Raw genomic sequence first — 21,032 nt, 5'->3', positions numbered from 1 at the left:
ATATGTGAAATAGGATAGGGAGATGGCTCAGTAGTTAAAGTGCTCGCCATGCAAGCATGAGGACTGAAGTTCAGGTTCTCAGAACTCATGTAAATGATGGCTGGGCTCAGGGACCCAAATGCAGTTCTATCCTCCTCTACTCTTTTTTTTTTTTTTTTTTTTTTTTTTTTTTGTGAGTTAATTCCTTGTTTATTGTACTGGTTTTTGGTCTGATTTTTTTCTTGAGAATTTAATTTGTTTTTTAGATGGATAGTTCTTTTTTTTCCTTTTTTATTTTTTTATTAATTACACTTTATTCATTTTGTATCCCCCCATAAGCCCCTCCCTCCTCCCCTCCCGATCCCACCCTCCCTCCCCTTTCTGCATGCATGTCACTCCCCAAGTCCACTGATAGGGGAGGTTCTTCTCTCCTTTCTGATCTTAGTCTATCAGTTCTCATCAAAAGTGGCTGCATTGTCCTCTACCGTGGCCTCCTCTACTCTTGGAGATGAGATTAAGATCCCCACGTGAGGTAGCTGTGGAGACCAGCTTGTGTGTGCAGTTCAGGGCTTGACTGAGTGTGATTCAAACAATAAGGAAAGAAAGATGAGACAATTCTCGATGCCAGTCTTGGGCTTCTGTACCCAGTCTCACAATTACTCTCACACACTCTCACACATATGCGTTCATACACAAGCACATACACCTATACATGAAGGAAACAAAAAGAATGTATTAAATAGGTACTAGAAAGGAAGGTGCAATACGTACTTAATAGCATTGACCAGGATGCTAACCAGCAGTATGTCTGGAATGCTCTTTCCTCTTCTAAGCAAGTATTCAGATTTTGCACCAAGTTGAGCTTGCGGACTAAGCTGTGAAAAGAAATGAAGAATTGTAGGAGAAAGCTGATTGAAAAGCAGCAAGCAACTACTTTGGAAATCAATCTGGCACTTTCTCAGAAAATTGGGAAGAACACTACCTCAAGATACAGCTATACTACTCCTGGGCATACACCCAAAAGATGCCCCACCATTCAATAAGGACATTTGCTCAGCTGTGTTCATAGCAGCTTTATTTGTAATAGCCAGAATCTGGAAGCAACCCAGAGGTCCCTCAATGGAGGAATGGATACAGAAATTGTGGTACATCTACACAATGGAATACAACTCAGCTATTGAAAACAAGGAAATCATGAAATTTGCAGGCAAATGGATGGAACTAGAAGAAATCATCCTGAGTGAGGTAACACAGAAACAGAAAGACAGGGTTGGTATACACTCACTTATAAGTGGATATTAGCTTTATAATACAGGACAGCCATCTACACACCTAAAACAGCTAAACACTAAGGACAACCCTAGGGAGGATGCTTAAATCTCATTCAGAATGCCAAACAGGATAGACAACAGAAACTGTGGAAAAGAGGAAACAGGATGGGAGCCCACTATAGAGGGTCCTCTGAAAGGATCCACCCAACATGGTTTGAAGCAGATGCTGAGAATCACAGCCAAACTTTGGGCGGAGTGGATGAAGTCTTATGGAAAAAGAGGGTTTGTGGATATAGGGACATGTAGGGGACAGGAACCTCACAAGGAGACCAACAAACTAAAGGATCTGTGCCCAGGAGGTCCTGCAGAGACCAATGCACCAACTGAGGACCATGCATGGAGAGGACCTAAATCCCCCTGCTCAGGTGTGGCCAATTGGCAGCTCAGTCTCCATGTGGATTTCAGAGTGAGGGGAGAAGGGGTTGCTTCTATCATGAATTCAGTTGCCTGATCTTTGATCACTTGCCCCTGGTGATGCAGCCTTGCCAGGCTATGGAGGAAGAGGACCCTGGCCAGTCCTGATGAGACTTAACAAACTATGGGCAGATGGCAATAGTGGAGAATTCCCTGTTTCAGTGGAGTAGGGAAAGGAGATAAAAAGGGAAGAAGGACAGAGGGTGGAACCGGGGAGATTTGAGGGAGGGGGCTTCAATACAGATATATGATGAATAAATTGTGAAAAAATAAAAATAAATAAATAAGTAAATAAAAATAAAAAATAAAATAACACTTCATTCACTATGTTTACAGTTGAAAAAATTCCGTATTCATGCTCTGTAAGGAAGATACTGAGGACTTACCACACTTCTGGAGTTAAGGATGCATTCAAGCAGAATCAGAACCAATTTTGAAATGTTCTTCTCTTAATTTTCAGCAGCTTCAACATCCCAAACTTCATATTCTAACACTTTCGGTTGGAATGTTTAGGTTCTAACCACTCCTATCTATGAGAGAATGCCCTCTGGGAACACACACCCTCACCTATATAGCTCTTGACCAGTCATCTTTTAGTGATCAAATTCCAGATTTTCAGTTTGATTTTTCTTTTTCTTCCTTGATACTTGCCCTTTCCTTTCCTATCGTAAGTTCACTCTAGTGCTGAACTTTTTTGTTTTGTCCAGAGTTAATGATTGCCACTTTCAGGAGGGTTTATTCTGTATAAGTTGTGTAATGTCGCTGAAGGTGGGGTTCCACAGAACCTGCCTTCCATTCAGCCACTGGAGTATTTTATGTCAAACGAGAAGCTATCGCTACTCAGGACCATTTAACCTATGTAGAGCACCCACCGCATACTCTTAGGAGTTTTAATAATTACTTCTCATGCTCTGACTGACCAGACTCATTTCCGGCATCAACTCTCTGATCTCAGTCTTTGTTAAACACTTTGTGCTTATATAGTCCCATCCTGTGACTCTCTATTTATGCTGCCAGAGAAGCTGCCTAGATCTGGTTAGCTGATTCGCTTACCTTTTTCGATTTGCTTAAAACCTGCTTTCACCAGAAGACCTGCCTTAATTTTGTATCAGAACACTCCTTTCTCTACCCTAAATGATGCTCTACTTTTCAGTTTTTTCCTGAACCTGATTATCTTTTACCATGCCATTCAATTTATCTTCTAGTGTTGTTGGTTAATTACCTGCCCACCTCTAATAGAATATGAACTCTCTAAGAGCAGAGAACTCTACCATCTAATTGTTGATATGTCCAAATAATAAGGTGAGTAGGGAAAAGCATGCACATTTGAACTGAACTGAATATGGATTAGGAGGCTTTCATAACTCAGCAAATGCAACTACAAAAATAAACCCAACCTTTCTGTTCATTTATATTTCAAATGAATAAGGTAAAAGTTATAATATTGTATTTATTTCTTTTTAAGCTCACTTCTTTCTCAATAAGTCATCATGCTCATTGTTTGGTTTTGAATCCAACATGTTTTTATATTTAATCAATTCTGAATTTGGAATGATAAACTTGTTGTCTATGATGAAATTCATTTTAAAATAATCAATTATACTAAAAAGTAAATGAAACACATGTGATTAATTGTGACATTGCTTCCCTATATATTTAGCCCAGACTGTTTATAAAGTACTAGTATCCTTTAGAAAAATATGAAGTGGATTAAAAAATCATAACCTGGTAAAAATGGCATAGTAATTTTTACTGCTTTAAATAGAAAAGTACTAAGAATGTAAAGAATATTGTGGGATGGTAATGGCCTAGGATTACAGAGAAACGGTTGAGGAGAGCTTCAACCCCAATACCTCAAGCAACCTCCTAACCTGGCACCATAAAAACAGTTCCCCATATTAATCATAGTAAAATATTTATTACCCTGAGAGTTATCATCTTTGCTCCTTGTTTGACCTTATAAAGTGTCATGCCCCCTCCCATCCCAAACTCCCAGCTCCTGAGTATGCAGATGAAGCATCTTCCAACAACCCTGGCCTGGCCAATAGCACACATAAAACTTGCTCCTGAGGCCTTGATCACCGCCTCAGTGGAATAAATACTCCCTTACCCCAGTAAACAAATCAGCACTCCAAAACTGTTCCCTGGCGTGTGTGTGTGTGTGTGTGTGTGTGTGTGTGTGTGTGTGTTCCCTGCCTACACACTCCCCATGCCTACCAAGACCCTGTCTCACCCTCCTGTCTTGGCAAAGCTTCTCTTCTTTCAGCGCAGTCCAGTATGCAAGGCCTGCTATCCTGAGAGGGAGAGTGGCACACAGTGTGGCCCAATGTTATAAAAAGTGTGATTATTATTCACTCTTCTATCAAGCATACTTTAAAATTAGACAGAACATTGTTTAGGTCATACAGTCTGAATACATATCAAAAATACAAATCAAGACACATTTTAATATACGAATAGACAAAATTAGGATATGATACTTACTTTTAAGAAACCTTCACTTTGGTGGAAATCTTCAGTGTCAATAATCTTGATACCTAGTAGCAGGAAAGCAGTAAGAGCAAAGTCCCAACATTGACATTCAAAAACCATGCCAGCACTTGGCCCTTTCTGTTTGGGGAATTAAGGGCATTAGACTCAGCCATGTGTGATACACCCAGAAAGCCTGCAGCACAAGCACTGCAGCACAGCTTTTACTCTTTGGTCTGCAGCACTTCAGGCCCTGGCCACTTCCTTCCTGGCATGCGCTGAGCTCATAACAAATTCAAAATATATGATCTCTGTTCCTTCTGTCGTAAACAAAACAACTTTCTCAAGAAAAAAAATGAAGATGTTAATTTCCTACATTTATATTTTCCTGGATGGTAAAGTTAATAGATAATAGAAAGTTTGGAAACATTTAGAAATCACAACGGGCTCTTAGTTAAATTCTATGGAAAATCTGTTTTTAGAATATATTTATAATGAAAAGTCAGAATACTAATATCTACATAATTAAAATAATCCATTAAGGTACAAAATAACTGGAATAAGAAGTGGAGAGTGCCATTCAAAAGAGGTAGAAAAAGCTACACTGGAAGAGTTGCACAGTTATTCCAAATCTGTGGTTGTCTATGGTGACAGTGGAGAGCAGTGATCATACGGGAGGACCTGAGCTTCAGAATGTGAGCAAACTGAAATGTGCAAAAAGCTTTACTAACACAGTAGAACAACCAACTAATATTGGAAATGTTTTCCTTCAGTGATTCTACCAATAATCTAAGGGGATTATCCTGGATTCCTAAAGGTAGACACTATAGTTAGGTTTAGGATGCTCAGTTCTATTGTATTGCTGCTGTCAAAGATTAAGAGCTAGCCCAGTTTGATGAGCAGTGACCAGTGTTCTCGGGAGTCAAAGGGAACAGACTCTGAGGCTTTCCTCTATGATCAGACCTCTGATATTACTCTCTCACACACACTTGCATAGGTGAAAAGGAAAAGCAAAATATCAAGAAGGAGGTGAGTGAACATCGTGTTTCCTGGTTCCATATAGGCAACAGTGAGCAATTACTTTAAGGAAGAGGGTGAAAATATTCACTGTGATTTCACCTTCATCCTCAAATGTTGATCCATACTTATCACCCTGCACAAAACCAAAGTCCAAGTGGATCAAAGACCTCAACATAAAACCAGACAAACTAAATCTGTTAGAATAAAAAGTGGGAAATAGCCTTGAACTTTCTGGCACAGGAGACAACTTCCTGAACAGAACACCAACAGCACAGGCTCTAAGAGCAACAATCAATAAATGGGACCTCATGAAACTGAAAAGCTTCTGTAAAGCAAAGGACACTGTAGATCAGAACAAAATGACAGTGTACAGACTGGGAAAGGATCTTCACCAAACCTATATCTGACAGAGGGCTAATATCCAGAATATATCAAGAACCAAAGAAGTTAAAAAGCAACAAACCAAGTATCCAGTTAAAAAATGAGGTGCAGAGCTTAGCAGAGAATTCTCAATAGAGGAATCTCGAATGACAGAGAAACATTTAAAGACATGCTCAACATCCTTAGTCATCAGGGAAATGCAAATCAAAGCAACCCTGAGATTTCACTTTACACCCATCAGAATGGCTAAGATCAAAAGCTCAAGTGACAACACATGCTGGAGAGGTTGTGGAGAAAGGGGAACCTCCTCCATTGATGGTGGGAATGCAAACTTGTACAACCGCTTTGGAAATCAATCTGGCCCTTTCTCAGACAATTAGGAATAGTGCTACCTCAAGATCCAGCTAGGCATATATCCACAATATGCTCAATGACTACCTTGTACTCAGTTAATAACCACACAGAGAAGTATTTAATTCTCCTGTGTTTACCATTTCTTCCCCTGAAGTTATACATGCACTCCTACTGTTTCTGTAACTCCCTCTATCATGCTACAATATAAAAGATGGATGACTTGTTTTAACACATTATTTACTGGCTAGATAGTCTTACCTTTGTCATGGTGTACTGCTTCTCCTGAAACTGGAGTAACTGTTTTCTTTTTTTTATCCTATGGTAAGAAAAAACCCAAACACACAGTTTTAATATTGTCATGCTTTCATTATGTTTCCTTAAGTTAGTGTTTGAGAGCACATTATTTTATCTACAGTAATGATATTAAATTGGGTTGATATTTCTATCCTAAAAGATTTCCAGGAGGAAAAAAATGATGAGTATTGAATTTACAGAGAAATACAGTTACTTGTGGCATACAATGACTTTTAATGTCTATGTGTAGTACAGAAACTGCTTTTTCAGAAATAGAGAACTGGGGAAAATGGTCAGTTTGTAGAAAATATCCTAAAAGAACAATCCAAAAGCTTTCAGTAATGGCTACAGATAAATATGAGAAAAATGTACAGTACCCATTACTCTATTTATCAAAATGAAAGTTTGCCACAATGTGAGAGAAGATCCACACAATGAAACAAATTGTCATAAGTCATGATTTACTAGTATTTGTTCTGTGAATGGAAATCCTTTAGAGCAAATTCTGTTAACTGATTCAATTGCAGAGACATTAGGAGGTAAAAGAGTAGTAGACTTCAAGTCTGAGATTGAATTACAAGTACATTTCTACAAACCTGCCCTTGAGAACACTAATCCGCATGTAGGCTCTGTACTACTAATAAACACGAGAGCTGAGCCACAGCAGTGATTCTTTTTTTTTTTTTTTTTCATCTCTAATTTCTACCTTCTAATTTCTTCCCTTGAAAATGAATGGTACATTTATGTGTTCGTGTTTTGTGAGTATATGTGTGCTTGTACACACCTACATGTGCGTATAAACACTGCTGTGTGTATGTATGTGTATGAGTGAGCATACCAGATCATACATGTGAAAGTCAGAGGATAAATTATGAGAACTGGTTCTCTCCTTCTACAATGTAGGTTCCAGGGATTGAACTCAGATAATCAGACATGATTGCAAGTGCATTTATCCAGTGATTGGTCCTGCTAGGCCTATAATTTCTCCTTTAAATGCTCATCTCGTCCCAGTTCACGTGTGCATTTGTGCATGTATATGTTCCGTATGGACTTATTGCACAGTCACTGGTGGTGGAGGGCTTGACTAACAATTTCTTTTTTTTTCCTCGTTTTTTTTATTTTTATTTTTTTATTATTAATTACACTTTATTCACTTTGTATCTCCCCATAAGCCCCTCCCTTCTCCCCTCCTGATCCCACCCTCCCTCCCCATCTTCACACATGCCCCTCCCCAAGTCCACTGATAGGGGAGGTCCCCCTCTCCTTCCTTCTGATCTTAATCTATCAGATCACATCAGGAGTGGCTGTATAAGGGAGATTGGCCTGAAATTCTCTTTCTTTGTTGGGTCTTTTTGTGGTTTAGGTACCAAGATGACTGTGGCTTCGTAGAATGAGTTTGGTAATGTTCCCTCTGTTTCTATTTTGTGGAATAGTTTGAAGAGAATTGGAGTTAGCTCTTCTTTGAAGGTCTGGTAGAATTCTGCACTGAAGCCATCTGGTCCTGGGCTTTTTTTGGATGGGAGATTTTGGATGACCCCTTCTATTTCTTTGGGGGATATAGGACTATTTAATTGATTTACCTGGTCCTGATTCAGCTTTGGTAAGTCAAATCGATCAAGAAAATTGTCCATTTCATTTAGGTTTTCAAATTTTGTGGCATATAGACTTTTGAAGTAAGTCCTAATGATTGGATTTCCTCAGTGTCTGTAGTTATGTCCCCCTTTTCATTTCTGATTTTGTTGATTTGGATGGTGTCTCTCTGCCTTTTAGTTAGCTTGGCTAAGGGTTTGTCGATCTTGTTGATTTTCTCAAAGAACCAGCTCTTGGTTTCATTGATTCTTTGAATTGTTTTATTTGTTTCTACTTGATTGATTTCAGCCCTGAGTTTGATTATTTCCAGCCATCTACTCCTTTTTGGTGTGTCTGCTTCTTCTTTTTCTAGGGTTTTTAAGTGGGCCATTAAGTTGCTTGAATGAGCTGTCTCGAATTTCTTCTTGAAGGCACTTAGTGCTATGAACTTTCCTCTTAGCACTGCTTTCATTGTGTCCCACAAGTTTGGGTATGTTGTGTCTTCATTTTCATTGAGTTCTAGGAAGACTTTAATTTCTTTCTTTATTTCTTCTCTAACCCATCTGTCATTTAGTAGCAAGTTGTTCAGTTTCCATGTGTGTGTAGGCTTATTACTATTTCTGTTGTTGTTGAGGTCCAGCTTTATTCCATGGTGATCAGACAAGATACAAGGGATTATTTCAATCTTCTTGTATCTGTTGAGGCTTGCTTTGTGACCAACTATATGGTCTATTTTGGAGAAGGTTCCATGAGGTGCTGAGAAGAAGATAAATTCTTTTGTGTTTGAGTGTAAGGTTCTGTAAATGTCTGTGAGGTCCATTTGATTCATGACCTCTGTTAGAGACATTGTTTCTTTGTTTAATTTCTGTCTTGCTGACCTGACCTTTGTTGAGAGTGGGGTGTTGAAATCTCTCACTATTAATGTGTGGGGATCTATGTGTGGTTTAAGTTTTATAAATGTCTCTTTTACAAATGTGGGTGCCCTTGTATTTGGGGCATAAATGTTCAGGATTGTGATGTCTTCTTGTTGGAATTTTCCCTTGATGAGTATGAAGTGTCCTTCCCCATCTCTTTTGATTAATTTTGGTTGAAAGTCTATTTTATCAGATATTAGAATGGCTACTCCTGCTTGCTTCTTGGGTCCATTTGCTTGGAAAGCCATCTTCTAACCCTTTACCCTCAGGTAATGTCTATCTTTGTGCCTTAGGTGTGTTTCTTGTATGCAACAGATTGCTGGCTTTTGTTTACGTATCCATTCTGTTAATCTGTGTCTTTTTACTGGAGAGTTGAGTCCATTGATGTTGAGAGAGATTAATGACAAGTGGCAGTTAGAATCTTTGATTTTGATGTTGGCTGTGGTCATAAGGTTGTGTGTTTGGTTGCTTTTTGTTTTACTGTAGTGAGGTTAATTATTTCCTGTGTTTTCTTGAAAGTAGCTAGTTTTCTTGGGTTGTATTTTCCCTTCTAGTGTCTTCTGTAACGCTGGATTTGTTGTTGAAAGCAGTTAAAATTTACTATGGGTTTATCTTCTGGTAATGCTGCTGTTAATTCTCAGCAGCTGTATAACCAAATAACCACACAGAGACTGGGTTTTTAGTTAACCTAGAACACAATGCTGGGCAATATTTACTCCCTCCTAATCCTCCAAGCCCTCAGTTTCCTAACATTTAGATTTCCCACATTATACTTGCTTTTTGTGAAATCTTAGCTTTGGTTCATGCTCCATGTCCTCCAAGCTCTCTCCTCCAGCTGTGCTCTCCTTGCTCTCTTCTCTCCTCCCACTCCTTTCCTGCTCTCTAGCTCCTCCCCTCTTTTCTGTCCTCTGGCTCCTCCCATTGCACAACATTGTATCTAGTTGCTTTATTTTGTCCTGTTTACACAAGAGTTGAGACAGGACGCTTATAGTGAATATCACAATGCAATATCCAGATTGAAACCAGAGCGTTGGGGGTGGAGAAATCAGCATTTGAATTAACAAGGGTAAGGCGTATACATTTTAAAAGAACATTATACCAACAATTTGTGTGTAGATATTGTTGAAATTTGTTTTTGTCATTGAATATCTTGTTTTCTTCATTCACGAGGACTGAGAGTTTTGCTGGGTATAGTAGCCTGGGCTGACATCTGTGTTCTCTTAGGGTCTGCATGATATCTGTCCAGGCCCTTCTGGCTTTCATAGTCTCTGTTGAAAAGTCTGGTGTGATTCTAATGGGTTTGCCATTATATGTTACTTGGCCTTTTTCCCTTGCAGCTTTTAGTATCTTTTCTTTGTTCTGTATACATACTGTTTTGATTATTATGTGGCGGGAGGATTTTCTTTTCTGGTCTAATTTATTGGTTGTTCTGTAGGCCTCTTGTATTCATATTGGCCTCTCCTTTAAGTTGGGGAAATTTTCTTCAATGATTTTGTTGAAAATATTTTCTGGTCCTTGGAGCAGGGAATCTTCTTTTTCCTCTACACCTATTATTCTTAGGTTTTGTCTTTTTATGTTGTCTTGAATTTCTTGGACGGTCTGTGTCAGGAATTTTTTAGATTTAACATTTTCTTTGACAGATACATCTATTTCTTCCATTGTATCTTCCACACCTGAGATTCTTTCTTCCATCTCTTGTAGTGTATTGGTTATGCTAACCTCTGTGGTTCCTGTTTTCTTCTCTAAGTTCTTTCTTTCCACAATTTCCTCCATTTGTGTTTTCTTTAAGTTTTCCAATTCTATCTTCAGGTCTTGAGCCATTTTGTTGATTTCCTTCACCTGTCTGACTATATTTTCCTGTTTTTCCATCAATTCCTTCAGCTGTTTGTTTGAACAATCCTCTTTTTCTTTTATTTCATTCAGTGATTTAAGCATTTCCTCTGTATAGGCCACAAACTGTTTGGCTGCAACTTCCTCTTTTTCTTTATGGATGGCCATTAACTGTTTGTTTTTATCTTCCTCTATTTCTTTATGCATTTTCTTTGTTTCCTCTGTTATCCTCTTCATGATCATAGATGTTAGGTCTCTTCTTGTATTTCAATTATGCTGGGGTGTCTAGGGCTACTGGGTAACTGGGTTCTGGAGATGCCATATTGCTCTGGCTTTTGTTGGTTGAACTTTTATGCTGGCCTCTACCCATTGGGTTATCTTAGGTGTTTGGAGTTGGTTTCTGGTGGTTCCTGGAGTCCTGTGGTGGAGAGAATCCTTTTGGCAGGAAGATGGTTTTTCCTGAAGGAAGCCTTCCTAGCTTTTTGGGTATAGTCACTGGATGGCTGGTGTTTTTCAGGAGTTGCCACTGCTCACGTCCAGCATAGAGACCTGAGTGATAACTGTGGTCCTTATTAGTAGAGAGGGCTCTCCTCTCATCAGGAGAAGTCCTGAAGACAGCTGCCCAGTTTCTTGCTGTGAATTTAGTGATCTGCTGCTGTAACCTGTGTGTCCCATGGTTTGGTCGGTTTTGTTAGGGATGACTAGTTGCCCCTTGGAGCAGTATCTGGAGGTTGATCTCGGGGATCCCGGGCTTTTGTAGGTCTGAGGTTGGGGCTCTGTGCCCTAGTACCCAAGCAGTAATCTGTGGCAGGTGAGTACTGCTCTCTTGGTAACAGCAGGCTATCTGGTGCACAGCAGGACCCTGGTTTGTGCCAGTCTGTGGGACCTTTTCTGGGGATATACTGGGTGGGCTAAGTCCATCCCCTTTGCTTAGTTCCCTGTGAGGATTTCTCCAGACAGTGACTCCAAGTCTCTGGCGTCCTGGGGCACACAGTTCTGTCTGTGAGGAATAGTTGGTACAAAGCAGGTCTCTGGGCTGGTGGCACGTGTGCCTGCCTGTTAGTTTGCTGGAGCTGGGTGCCCAACTACTCATTGTGCTTCCGGCTTGAAGGAAGATCAGTGATGACAGCTCGTACCCGCTGGTCTGCGAGAGACTTTCCCAGGGTAAAGTCTGGGTGGCCCAAGTCAGTACTGTTTCCTTCCTTCCCTGTGGGGGCCTCTCCTGACAGGGACTCCCAGACTCTGTTGCACTAGGGAGCGCAGCTCTGTCTGTGCTAGAGAGCTGGTGCGCAGGCCCTGTCCATGCTTGTGACTTAAGCCCAGTTCAGTGATGGTGGCTCGGACCCGCCGGTCTGTGAGACTTTTTTCAGGGGAAGACTGGGTGACCCGTGGCCAGTCCCACTGCCTTCCTTCCCTGTGGGTTTTCTTGTGATTGGGACTCCCAGTCTCTGGTGTTTTTGTGTCCACCGATCAGCCTGGGAAGGTGATTAGGACACGCAGGCATGTGGCTCTGGTCCAGCTACCTAGTGCCCGCAGATCTCTTCCGAGTTCTGGCTGGGTTACCTGAGCGTGGACCCGACTGATTCCCATGCCGCGGGGGTTTCCTCTCACCTGGGAAACAGGATCGCTGTTGTTTTAGGGCCCAGAGTTCAGTCTCTTGGTCGCTGTACGGAAAATGTTGTCCTGCTCCTCAGATGCAGTGTTCTCCTGGCTGCCATCTTGGCCCTCCTTGACATCAGTGATTCTTAAAGTCACATAATACTCATCTACTCCCTAGCATGTAGTTTTATATCTTTGGAAATAATGTGATAAAGTGCAATATGTATGTTAAATTATGACAATGTGATCAATTTAATCCGCTTGGAGTACTCTAGCTGAGATATAATATGGGTTGGTATACTCTGGCTGTGGACTAAATTGATCCAACTAGCTGTTTTCATATGTTTCCAGGATGTCTTTTAAGCAGCCTCATATTCTGAGCTTAGAGCCAAGCAAAGTGTCCCACTCTCCCCTTAACCCTGTGGGGTCCAGCAGCTGTCTTGTCCATCGTCATCAGTAGTCTGTCACCACATATTGGGAATCGCGCTGTTTTCAACTTCCTGATGCTTAGTGGCTGATTGTCAGTCTAGGAGCTGATCTTATTTCAAGTGTAGGCTGCTCTCCTAATAACTGCCATTACACACACACACACACACACACACACACACACACACAGAGAGAGAGAGAGAGAGAGAGAGAGAGGTACCCATCCCATTCACTTGGCAGCTCCTGCCTCTGAGGAATGTCTTCATCTTAGAGCCACTGAACTCAAAATAAGCTCACCACTCTGGATGGTTCATCTAGGAAAATGATTTCATGATGTAGTTCCAGGATGAGGATACCTGCTCTTTGGCCTTTTGATCTACAGAACTTAATTAATCATTTTTTGGACCTTTACTGGATTATGTTTGGATTGGACCCTGATCTGTAGCTGTAGTGTACCAGCTACAGAAAACTAAAATCACACTTACCGGGTTTGTGCTAGTTTCCTGCAGGGTCAATGTAAGATTTCCTTTATTTCTTTTACTTCCTTCTTGAGATGTTGGTGGGATACTGTTTTCTTCATGTTCATGATATGCCCGAATAGCTTCACGGACAAGAGCATCAATAGAAAGTACACTAATAGGGAAGTCTAAAGTAGAAAGGTCAATTTTACAAACACCTTTGCCTTCTAAGAGCTGATAGCACTGCATCAGTGGTCTGAATTAACCTTGTAATGCTGCACTCCCTAAAGATGTCCCTCAGACAAAGCTACTTTTTTTCTTGTAATAAGGTTTACATCACATGAAAGAAATCATTTTAGCTGGTAGAAAGGGTACAGCTCAGCAGCACTGAGAAATCCTCTGAGCTGAATGAGCCTCACAATTAACCTGCTTCAGGGGTTCTCATTATTTCAAAAGTAAATTCCCACCTACTACATGGCACACCCATTTCCCTACCCATGGGCCCAGAAAACATGAATCATTTTCTATCTGCCTACATTTGTCTATTCTGAGATACTTCGCATAAGTTGAATGTTGCATTATGTCATCTTCCACGTCTGGTTTCTATTATTTAGCATAGTGTTGCCAAGTCTGAAGCATATCCCAGTACCTCACTCATTGTGAATATGGAAAATCAGTCATGTGATTGTACTACCGTAAATTTTTTGATGAAAGACATTCTCTAAACAGAGCCTCTGGTATGACTTTTATGGGCATAGACATTTGTAACCACAGTCGGTACAAATAGAATATAATAAGGAAAAGAGAAAGAAAGGAAACTTGCCTTTTTGTAGAGACTTTAGAACAGTGGTTTTTCCACTGAGTGTCTTCCCCAGTAAGCAACCCTTCACAGCAAATGAAGGTAATTCCATTTCTGCTGAACTGTCTTGAGAGGGAATAGATTTTTCAATTAATCTTTGAAGCAGATGACCCAAGATGTTATTGTTGGAGGGCGGTGGGCTGTTAAGCATGTCCTCTGGTAAGGCCCACTCTCCAACCATGTTCTGAAAAACAAAAACAAAAACAAAAGATCAAAACTGTTCTCAAAAATGGAAGCATAAGTGGCATTTAAATATTAATACGGAGGTGGTAGGGGAAGCCAGGAGGAATAGAGGGTGGAAGAACTGGGATTGGGATGTATTATATGGGAATAAAATGTATTTTTTAATTTTTTTAAGTGAATCCAAAAAGAACGAAACCAACATTGAAATTATTATATTGCAAAAAATCAGTAGTGATACTACCTTCATATTACAGAATATTAACTAAACTTCCTACACAAAACATTAAAAATCTTTAAAGATATTAGTTTTAGAAGCAGTATCTTTTCTTTTGCTTTATGGAAAATTGATTGCAACATTCCAACAGTGTATTGCTTTTGCTTTTCAACATTTTGCTCTGCAGCTTCCTTCGCCCTTTTTGTAGAAGTAGGTTTTTTGAGTTAACTGAAAAAATTATTGTGTTTATATTATGACATTTAAGTTACTTTAAAACACCTTTATTGATACTAAAACAGAAGGTACATAAATTAAATATTAAAATAACAATAAAAGTGATTTAAAAACTACAAGAAACTAAAAGCAGATAAGTTATAAACATAAAATGGTAACTCATTAAGTAATTTTTCCACTATGAGGTAATATTTATTAATTCATCTCTAGAACATGAGTTATGGGAGCAAATGTGCTAAATTAAAGTTGTTAGAGAACTCTGTACTTGAAAACAGAAATGGTTTATTTTCTTAACATTTTATGTTTTTAACTGAACAGAAATTTATTGTTGAAAATTTAGATTATGGAAGATGGACAGTTATACAATGTGTTTGTTAAGGCTATTCCTAACTTTACACAGGCCCACTTACATGCACATACACACACACACACACACACACACACACACACACACACACCTCACACGCACGCACACATACATTATATCAAAAATAATTGGAAGAGGGGCATGGGAGGAGATGAGGGAGGATGGGACTGGGAGGGAATGATGGAGGGGCACAAAGTGAATAAAATTTAATTAATATAAAAAATTAAAAAGAAATAATTGGCAAGAATGCCATTTAAAAACAAAAGTGCAGATTGTGTTTTATTTATTGCTTCTTGTTCCATTCTTAGGTCTTGAATAGTTTTATTCATTTCCTTCTTCTGTTTGATTGTGGTTTCCTGTATTTGTTTAATTTCTTTAAGGCATTTGTTCAATTCTTTCACTTATTTAATTGTATTTTTCTGCTCTAGTTTGTGGGATTTATTGTCTTCCTCTAAAGCCTCTATCATTTTCATAACCTCAGCTTAAAATCTTTTTCTTTTTCACAGAATGCTCTTAAAGCAAAACACACATAACTTATTTTTTTTCGATTGCAATGTAATATCCAGTATATTTCTCCCTTTTTCTTATTTGTTCTTTAATATGCCATATATGGTTTTGGAAACCATGCATGATGTATTTGCTTTGTACATGTTAAGCACATTGTAAAACATTCACATGTGAATTCACAGATCTATCAGAAATACTTGAAGACACCATAAATTAGTAAACTGCTTTTATACTTCATGTGGCTTAACAGGACAATATTTCTCAGTTCTTAAAAGAACTAAAATTTAATTAAATTTAAAAAAAATATTTTTCTTGTGCTTTGGGTGTGATAGTGTCTCCAGGGCCTGCTGTGGTAGGACCGCTGGTTTCCGGTGCTGTCAGATGGCCCTGGGATTTTGTGCTCTTATGCTGACCTCTACCCATTTTGGTGTCTCTAGTGTTAGCAGATCTGGGGGTCTCTGATGGTCAGAGAGTTCAAGAGTAGGTAGAGAAGGCTTTAAGTTGAATGATGCTTGGGCCTCATACTGGCCTCCGTGAGATGACAGACATCTTAGGCTTCAAGTGGGTCCTCTAGTAAGGGAAGTGGGGATTGCATTAGACATAGGCTCATTTTTGATCACTTCCACCTGGTGGGACTGCCTTATCAGGCCACTGCGGAAGAGGACATGCTCAGTCCTGATGCAGCTTGATGAGCTGGGGTTGATGGGAAAGAGAAATCCCTTTCCTGAGGAAGAGGCAAGGTGCTAAAAAGGAGGCAGGGAAGTTGGGACTGGGAGGGGAGTTGGGATGGTGCTATAACCAGGATGTAAAGTGCATAAAAATAAATAAATTAATTAAAAAAATAAAACTGCAGAAACCACACTTGAAAATGTTTTGTAAAAGCTGTGCATACGATATTAAAATGAATGAGTCATTTGTTGTGTATCTTACTGTTACTTGGAATTAGTTCATATCTCAAACTCTCTTAGCTCTTAATCAACACTTAACAAATGTGTTGATTCAGTGGGGCAGATATGTCAAACTAGGCACCATACCTGAATGTCAAAGAGTTTGAATTTCAAAATGTACTGCTTTTTAAAGTTAAAGATATTCACTTGGGTTGCTTTACTTTTCTTAGTTCAAATCATGCTGCTATGAAGAACACAAGAAAACCACTGGGGAAAGCATGAGCTCTTCAGCATCCTGTCCTCATAAAATCAGAAGCAAGCAAAAATGACAGAGGACTTTACCTTTCTTCAGGAAATACAAACCAACTTGTATGAGTCTGAATTGTTCATCTTGCCCTAATAAGACAGCTTGTATTTTTCCAAAGGAAAAGAGTATGTTTTTCTCGACTCTGTTCGTTTCCTATTTTCTACTATGTGTGGGATCTGTGCATTTTTAAAAATGAATGGACAAAATTGAATCCCAAACTTGAGTTCTACTACTCATCTTAGCCTTGTATTTTAATAGTAAAATCCACAAAGTAATGAATGAGTCACAGTTGGGGATTAAAAAAAAATTCTTTATCTTACACTATTAATCTTTATCTTACACTATTAACCAATTATATACAATTGTTCAAAATGGCAGACTGTGTCTATACATGGAGCATTATCATGAGTACGTATTTTCAGATTTATTTTTAATTTTTAGTTGCATGTGTGTACCTGTAAATATTTTGTATGAGTATGGTGCCAGTGGAGGACAGGAGAGGGTATTAGAATTCTCAGAGCTGAGGTTACAGGCAGTGACTTCCAGCAAGGATGTTGGAAACAGATTGACTTACTACCTATCTAATCTTTTTCTAAGCATTTTAAGTAAAAAAAAAAAGTCTACTGAATATTTATTGACTTACCTTACTTAGACCATTTTGGCAATAGTTCTAAAGCTTATGTCATGAATAAAAAAACATTTTTCTATGCTCTTGACTTTACTTTTATCAATACTTTCAATTGACTATATCTGAAAGTAAAATACTTTCTACTGAACATGTTTTCAAATTTGATAAGAGATATGGGTCATGTTCTTAGTCTGGTGCCAGGACTCCTCATTATAAAAACACTAGAGATAAAGAAATCCTTGAAGCAAACAAAATTTATCATTGAAGCAAAGTATTTATTCCTAAGGATTTTATTTAAAATTCACAAAAATAAATCTATAATTGTAATCAAAACTTGTCTTTTTCATCTCCATATAAATATTTTATTCTTAATTATTTTTTTAGGACCAGGAATATAGCTCAGAGCTAGAACATTTGCCTAGTGTGTGTGAGGTCCTAAGTTCAGTTTGTAGCAACACACACAAACAAAAAGAAGAATTTTGTTTTAATTTAATGACTGATTTTGCTAGGCCAGTGCTTAATTATCTTCACTGTTCAATTTTAAATGCTGATTTTGCATAGTTTGCACCATAAGCACTACTTGTTTCTCCTTTTATTCACTGGAATCGCTTATACTTCTAAGTAGAGAAATGATAATTTTATGTAAAGTGGTCTGTCAGGAAGTAGACAAACAAAGCCTCAAATTCCAAGTTGATGCAATAGATTCCAAAGTTCTGATAATTTTTATCTGTGTAGTCTTTCAATCTTCTCTATAGGAAACAGTCTCACAAGTAAGTTTGACGTCTCAGGTTTCCACAGTGGTTAATTCTGCTCTTTGCTTGTTTAGTATTTTTGCCCCTTTAATTTGAAGCACAATTTAATTTTTATAACGTTGTTGTAGAGATCAAGTGAAATAATATGTACAAGCCAATGTGATTACTGATGGCAAACACTTAAGGAGTTGACAGGCACTGTTGGAGATATTTAACAGTACCCCACACCTATAAAGACAATAGTTGGTTTTGCCTCAGTTAGAAAGTATGCTTCTTCACAACAGCGTCAAGACAAAGCTCTTCTACCTCCTGGAGGTAGTTACAGATTATGGCAAAACACAATGGAACAGAACATTGAAGAGAACAGAATGTTCTGGCTGGAAAAAGAACTGAAGTCTGACCTACACAGATAAGCAGACAGAGATTGGGAGTTGCTCACTCAGCACGACCACATTGGAGGGACAGCTTCTCCACCAAGACCAAGGAAAAGGGAACAAGGACATAATGAGTGTAAAAGAAATCAGGAAAACTGAAAGAGGGAAAATTGTGACTAAATGTGAAAACCTAAACTGCAAATGCTTGTAGAGCTGAGGAAGAACCAGATGATTTTAGCATACTTTTACATGTTTATTGTTTATGTAGCTCTGATTAAAATAAATATGTCATAAGATATATGATTCACACTTTCAGATACTGTTGCAAATGTACACATTGGGCTATTAGTTTCAAGTTGCTAATTCCTGCAGTGGCCAAACTAGGTAAGTATCACTTGATAGAAAACATTGCTTTAACAGGGTGTGGGTGTGCTCTGCATTGCTACATTTGAATTATGTAAGCTATCAAACACATGGGGATTACTTTACTTTATGGGGATGCCTTTATTTTAGGATCAGTGTTTTTGTAGTGTCTACATTAAAACAATAGGTATGTATTTTTGATATGTACATGCAAGAATCAAGAGCCATATATCCCTGTCAATTAATATCTTCTTTAAAACAGAGATCATAAAACTATAACAGAGTAAATAACCAATTTTATTGGTGAAAAGACATAACTGGTTCACTAGTATCATTTTTACTAATGACCCACACTAACTTTTCCAGAACCTGACTCTGAATCTCTGGGCCCAAAGTATTCACATACTGTTCTTATTATCTTCACACAGTATGTGGACCTACCATTTGGCTACCCATCCTGGATTCAAAGTACTAAAGTATCTCCTTGTATTTTATAGTAGAGTTTAAAATGATTTACTAGATTTCTATTTCTAGCCATTTTTAGTCAGTCATATCCTTTAGGCTCCCTCATTGACTATAATGTGGCTGCTTCTCCTTTTGAGGTTATATGCTTTCTCAACAGATTATAATAATTGCCATTGATAAAATGGAGTTCTAAGTAATATATATATATTATATATAATTAATATATATTATATATATTATATATTATATTATATTATATATAATATATAATATACAATATATATTATTAATTTATATATATTATATATTATATATATTATATATTAATATATATTATATATTATATATTATATTATATATTATATTATATATTAATTATATTTAATTAATTAATATATTTAAATAATTAATATATAATTAATATATTATATATTATATTATATATTATATAATATATAATATATAATATATAATATATATTAATTATATATTATATATTATATAATATATTATATATAAGTAATATATATATATGTATATATATATACATACATATGCCATATATATATCATTATTATTTCTTGAAACACTTTAAAAAATTAAAACTGAGATGGATGTTCTTCATTAACACTTTTTAAAATAGAGACCTGGCTTGTATAAAGTTTGATAGATAGAATCTAGGTCTTGAGAGATGTTCATTATGAATCCCAAAAATCTTGAACTGAGCATAGTGCATCATTCCATAAATCAAGAACATTGAGTTATATCAATACTTAGTGGCATTCCAATGTGGTTTCTGTGGAATGATAGTCGTGGCCTAAAGGTCCACAGGATCCAGTTTTTGTCTTCGCAGATGACTAAGACTTACCAGCATCTGCATGACCTGAGGTGGCCCAGGTAGACCTAGGCTGGAATGCTCTCAGCAATTTAGAATTCAATGACATATAAAAAAGATGAAAGACATAGAAAAACCCTTTCCTCTAACAGAGAAAAAGCCATTTTTTCAAAGGCTCTAATATGTGTTATATTTTTATATATGCTGGTTTCCTTAGAGAATCTTGGAATATAATATTCTAAAACTATTTGGTAACATTCAATGATATACATAGTATTTTGCTATAGTAGCCAAAGACATGGAACAAAATCTTCCGATAGACTTATTTCAAGACATCACATAAATGTTGCTATGAAATCAGTATGTGATCTATTCAGAGCATAGTCAATGCAGAGCAACTCTGCCACAGGAAAATTGATAAGATGGATAGATACAATACCCAGACTATGAGCAAGCTCAGAAACTGTCATTTTTATAAACAGAAGCTAGTAAGGATCTCAAAAAATATACATGAAATTTGTTGATGTAGGAAGAACCTCTCAAAGAAACAGACTACCAGAAATCTTCTAGAAATGAGAAAGAAATCCAGCAATGCTGCAGGTACAGAGTCAGCTTGAGCAAGTCAATAGCTTTCCTATACACAAGCAACAAATATAAAGAGAAGGAGATCATGGACGTACTCTTACTCATATAGCCTAAAAGAAAATCAAATATATAGGAATAAATCTAACCAAGCAAGTGAAGGACCTCTACAAGGAAAACTTTAAACTTCTGAACAAAGAACTTCTGAATAAAGAACGCTAGAAATTGAAAAGATATCTCATAATCATGAGTCAGTAGAATTAACATTGTGAAAATAATCACCTAATCAAAAGCAGATACAATGCAATCACAATCAAAATCCCCATCTCTTTATTCACAGAAATAAAAACATTCTAAAATTCATATATAACCATGAAAGACCCCAGAAAGCAAAAAAAAAAAAAAAAAAAAAAAAAAAAAAAAAAAAAAAAAAAAAA

General features: G+C 37.6%; 1 protein-coding gene across 1 annotated transcript in view; it reads right to left on the bottom strand.

Annotated features, from left to right (window-relative positions):
* The window catches only part of Spef2 (sperm flagellar 2), a 209,068-nt gene that overhangs the window by 115,220 nt on the left and 72,816 nt on the right, over positions 1-21,032 (bottom strand). Inside the window, exons 11-15 of the mRNA XM_055601065.1 lie at positions 13,862-14,081; positions 13,113-13,226; positions 8,673-8,712; positions 3,958-4,018; positions 751-854 (exon numbers count right to left, since the gene is read on the bottom strand). Of these exons, the coding sequence (XP_055457040.1) occupies positions 751-854; positions 3,958-4,018; positions 8,673-8,712; positions 13,113-13,226; positions 13,862-14,081 (539 nt within the window). The remainder of the gene's footprint in view (positions 1-750; positions 855-3,957; positions 4,019-8,672; positions 8,713-13,112; positions 13,227-13,861; positions 14,082-21,032) is intronic.

The sequence above is a fragment of the Psammomys obesus genome, unplaced genomic scaffold (genome assembly GCF_907164565.1).
Source record: "Psammomys obesus unplaced genomic scaffold, mPsaObe1.curated_primary_1811, whole genome shotgun sequence".
Taxonomy (NCBI): domain Eukaryota; kingdom Metazoa; phylum Chordata; class Mammalia; order Rodentia; family Muridae; genus Psammomys; species Psammomys obesus.
Note: the sequence above shows the minus strand (reverse complement) of the source record. Positions and strands in the feature narration are given on the sequence as shown.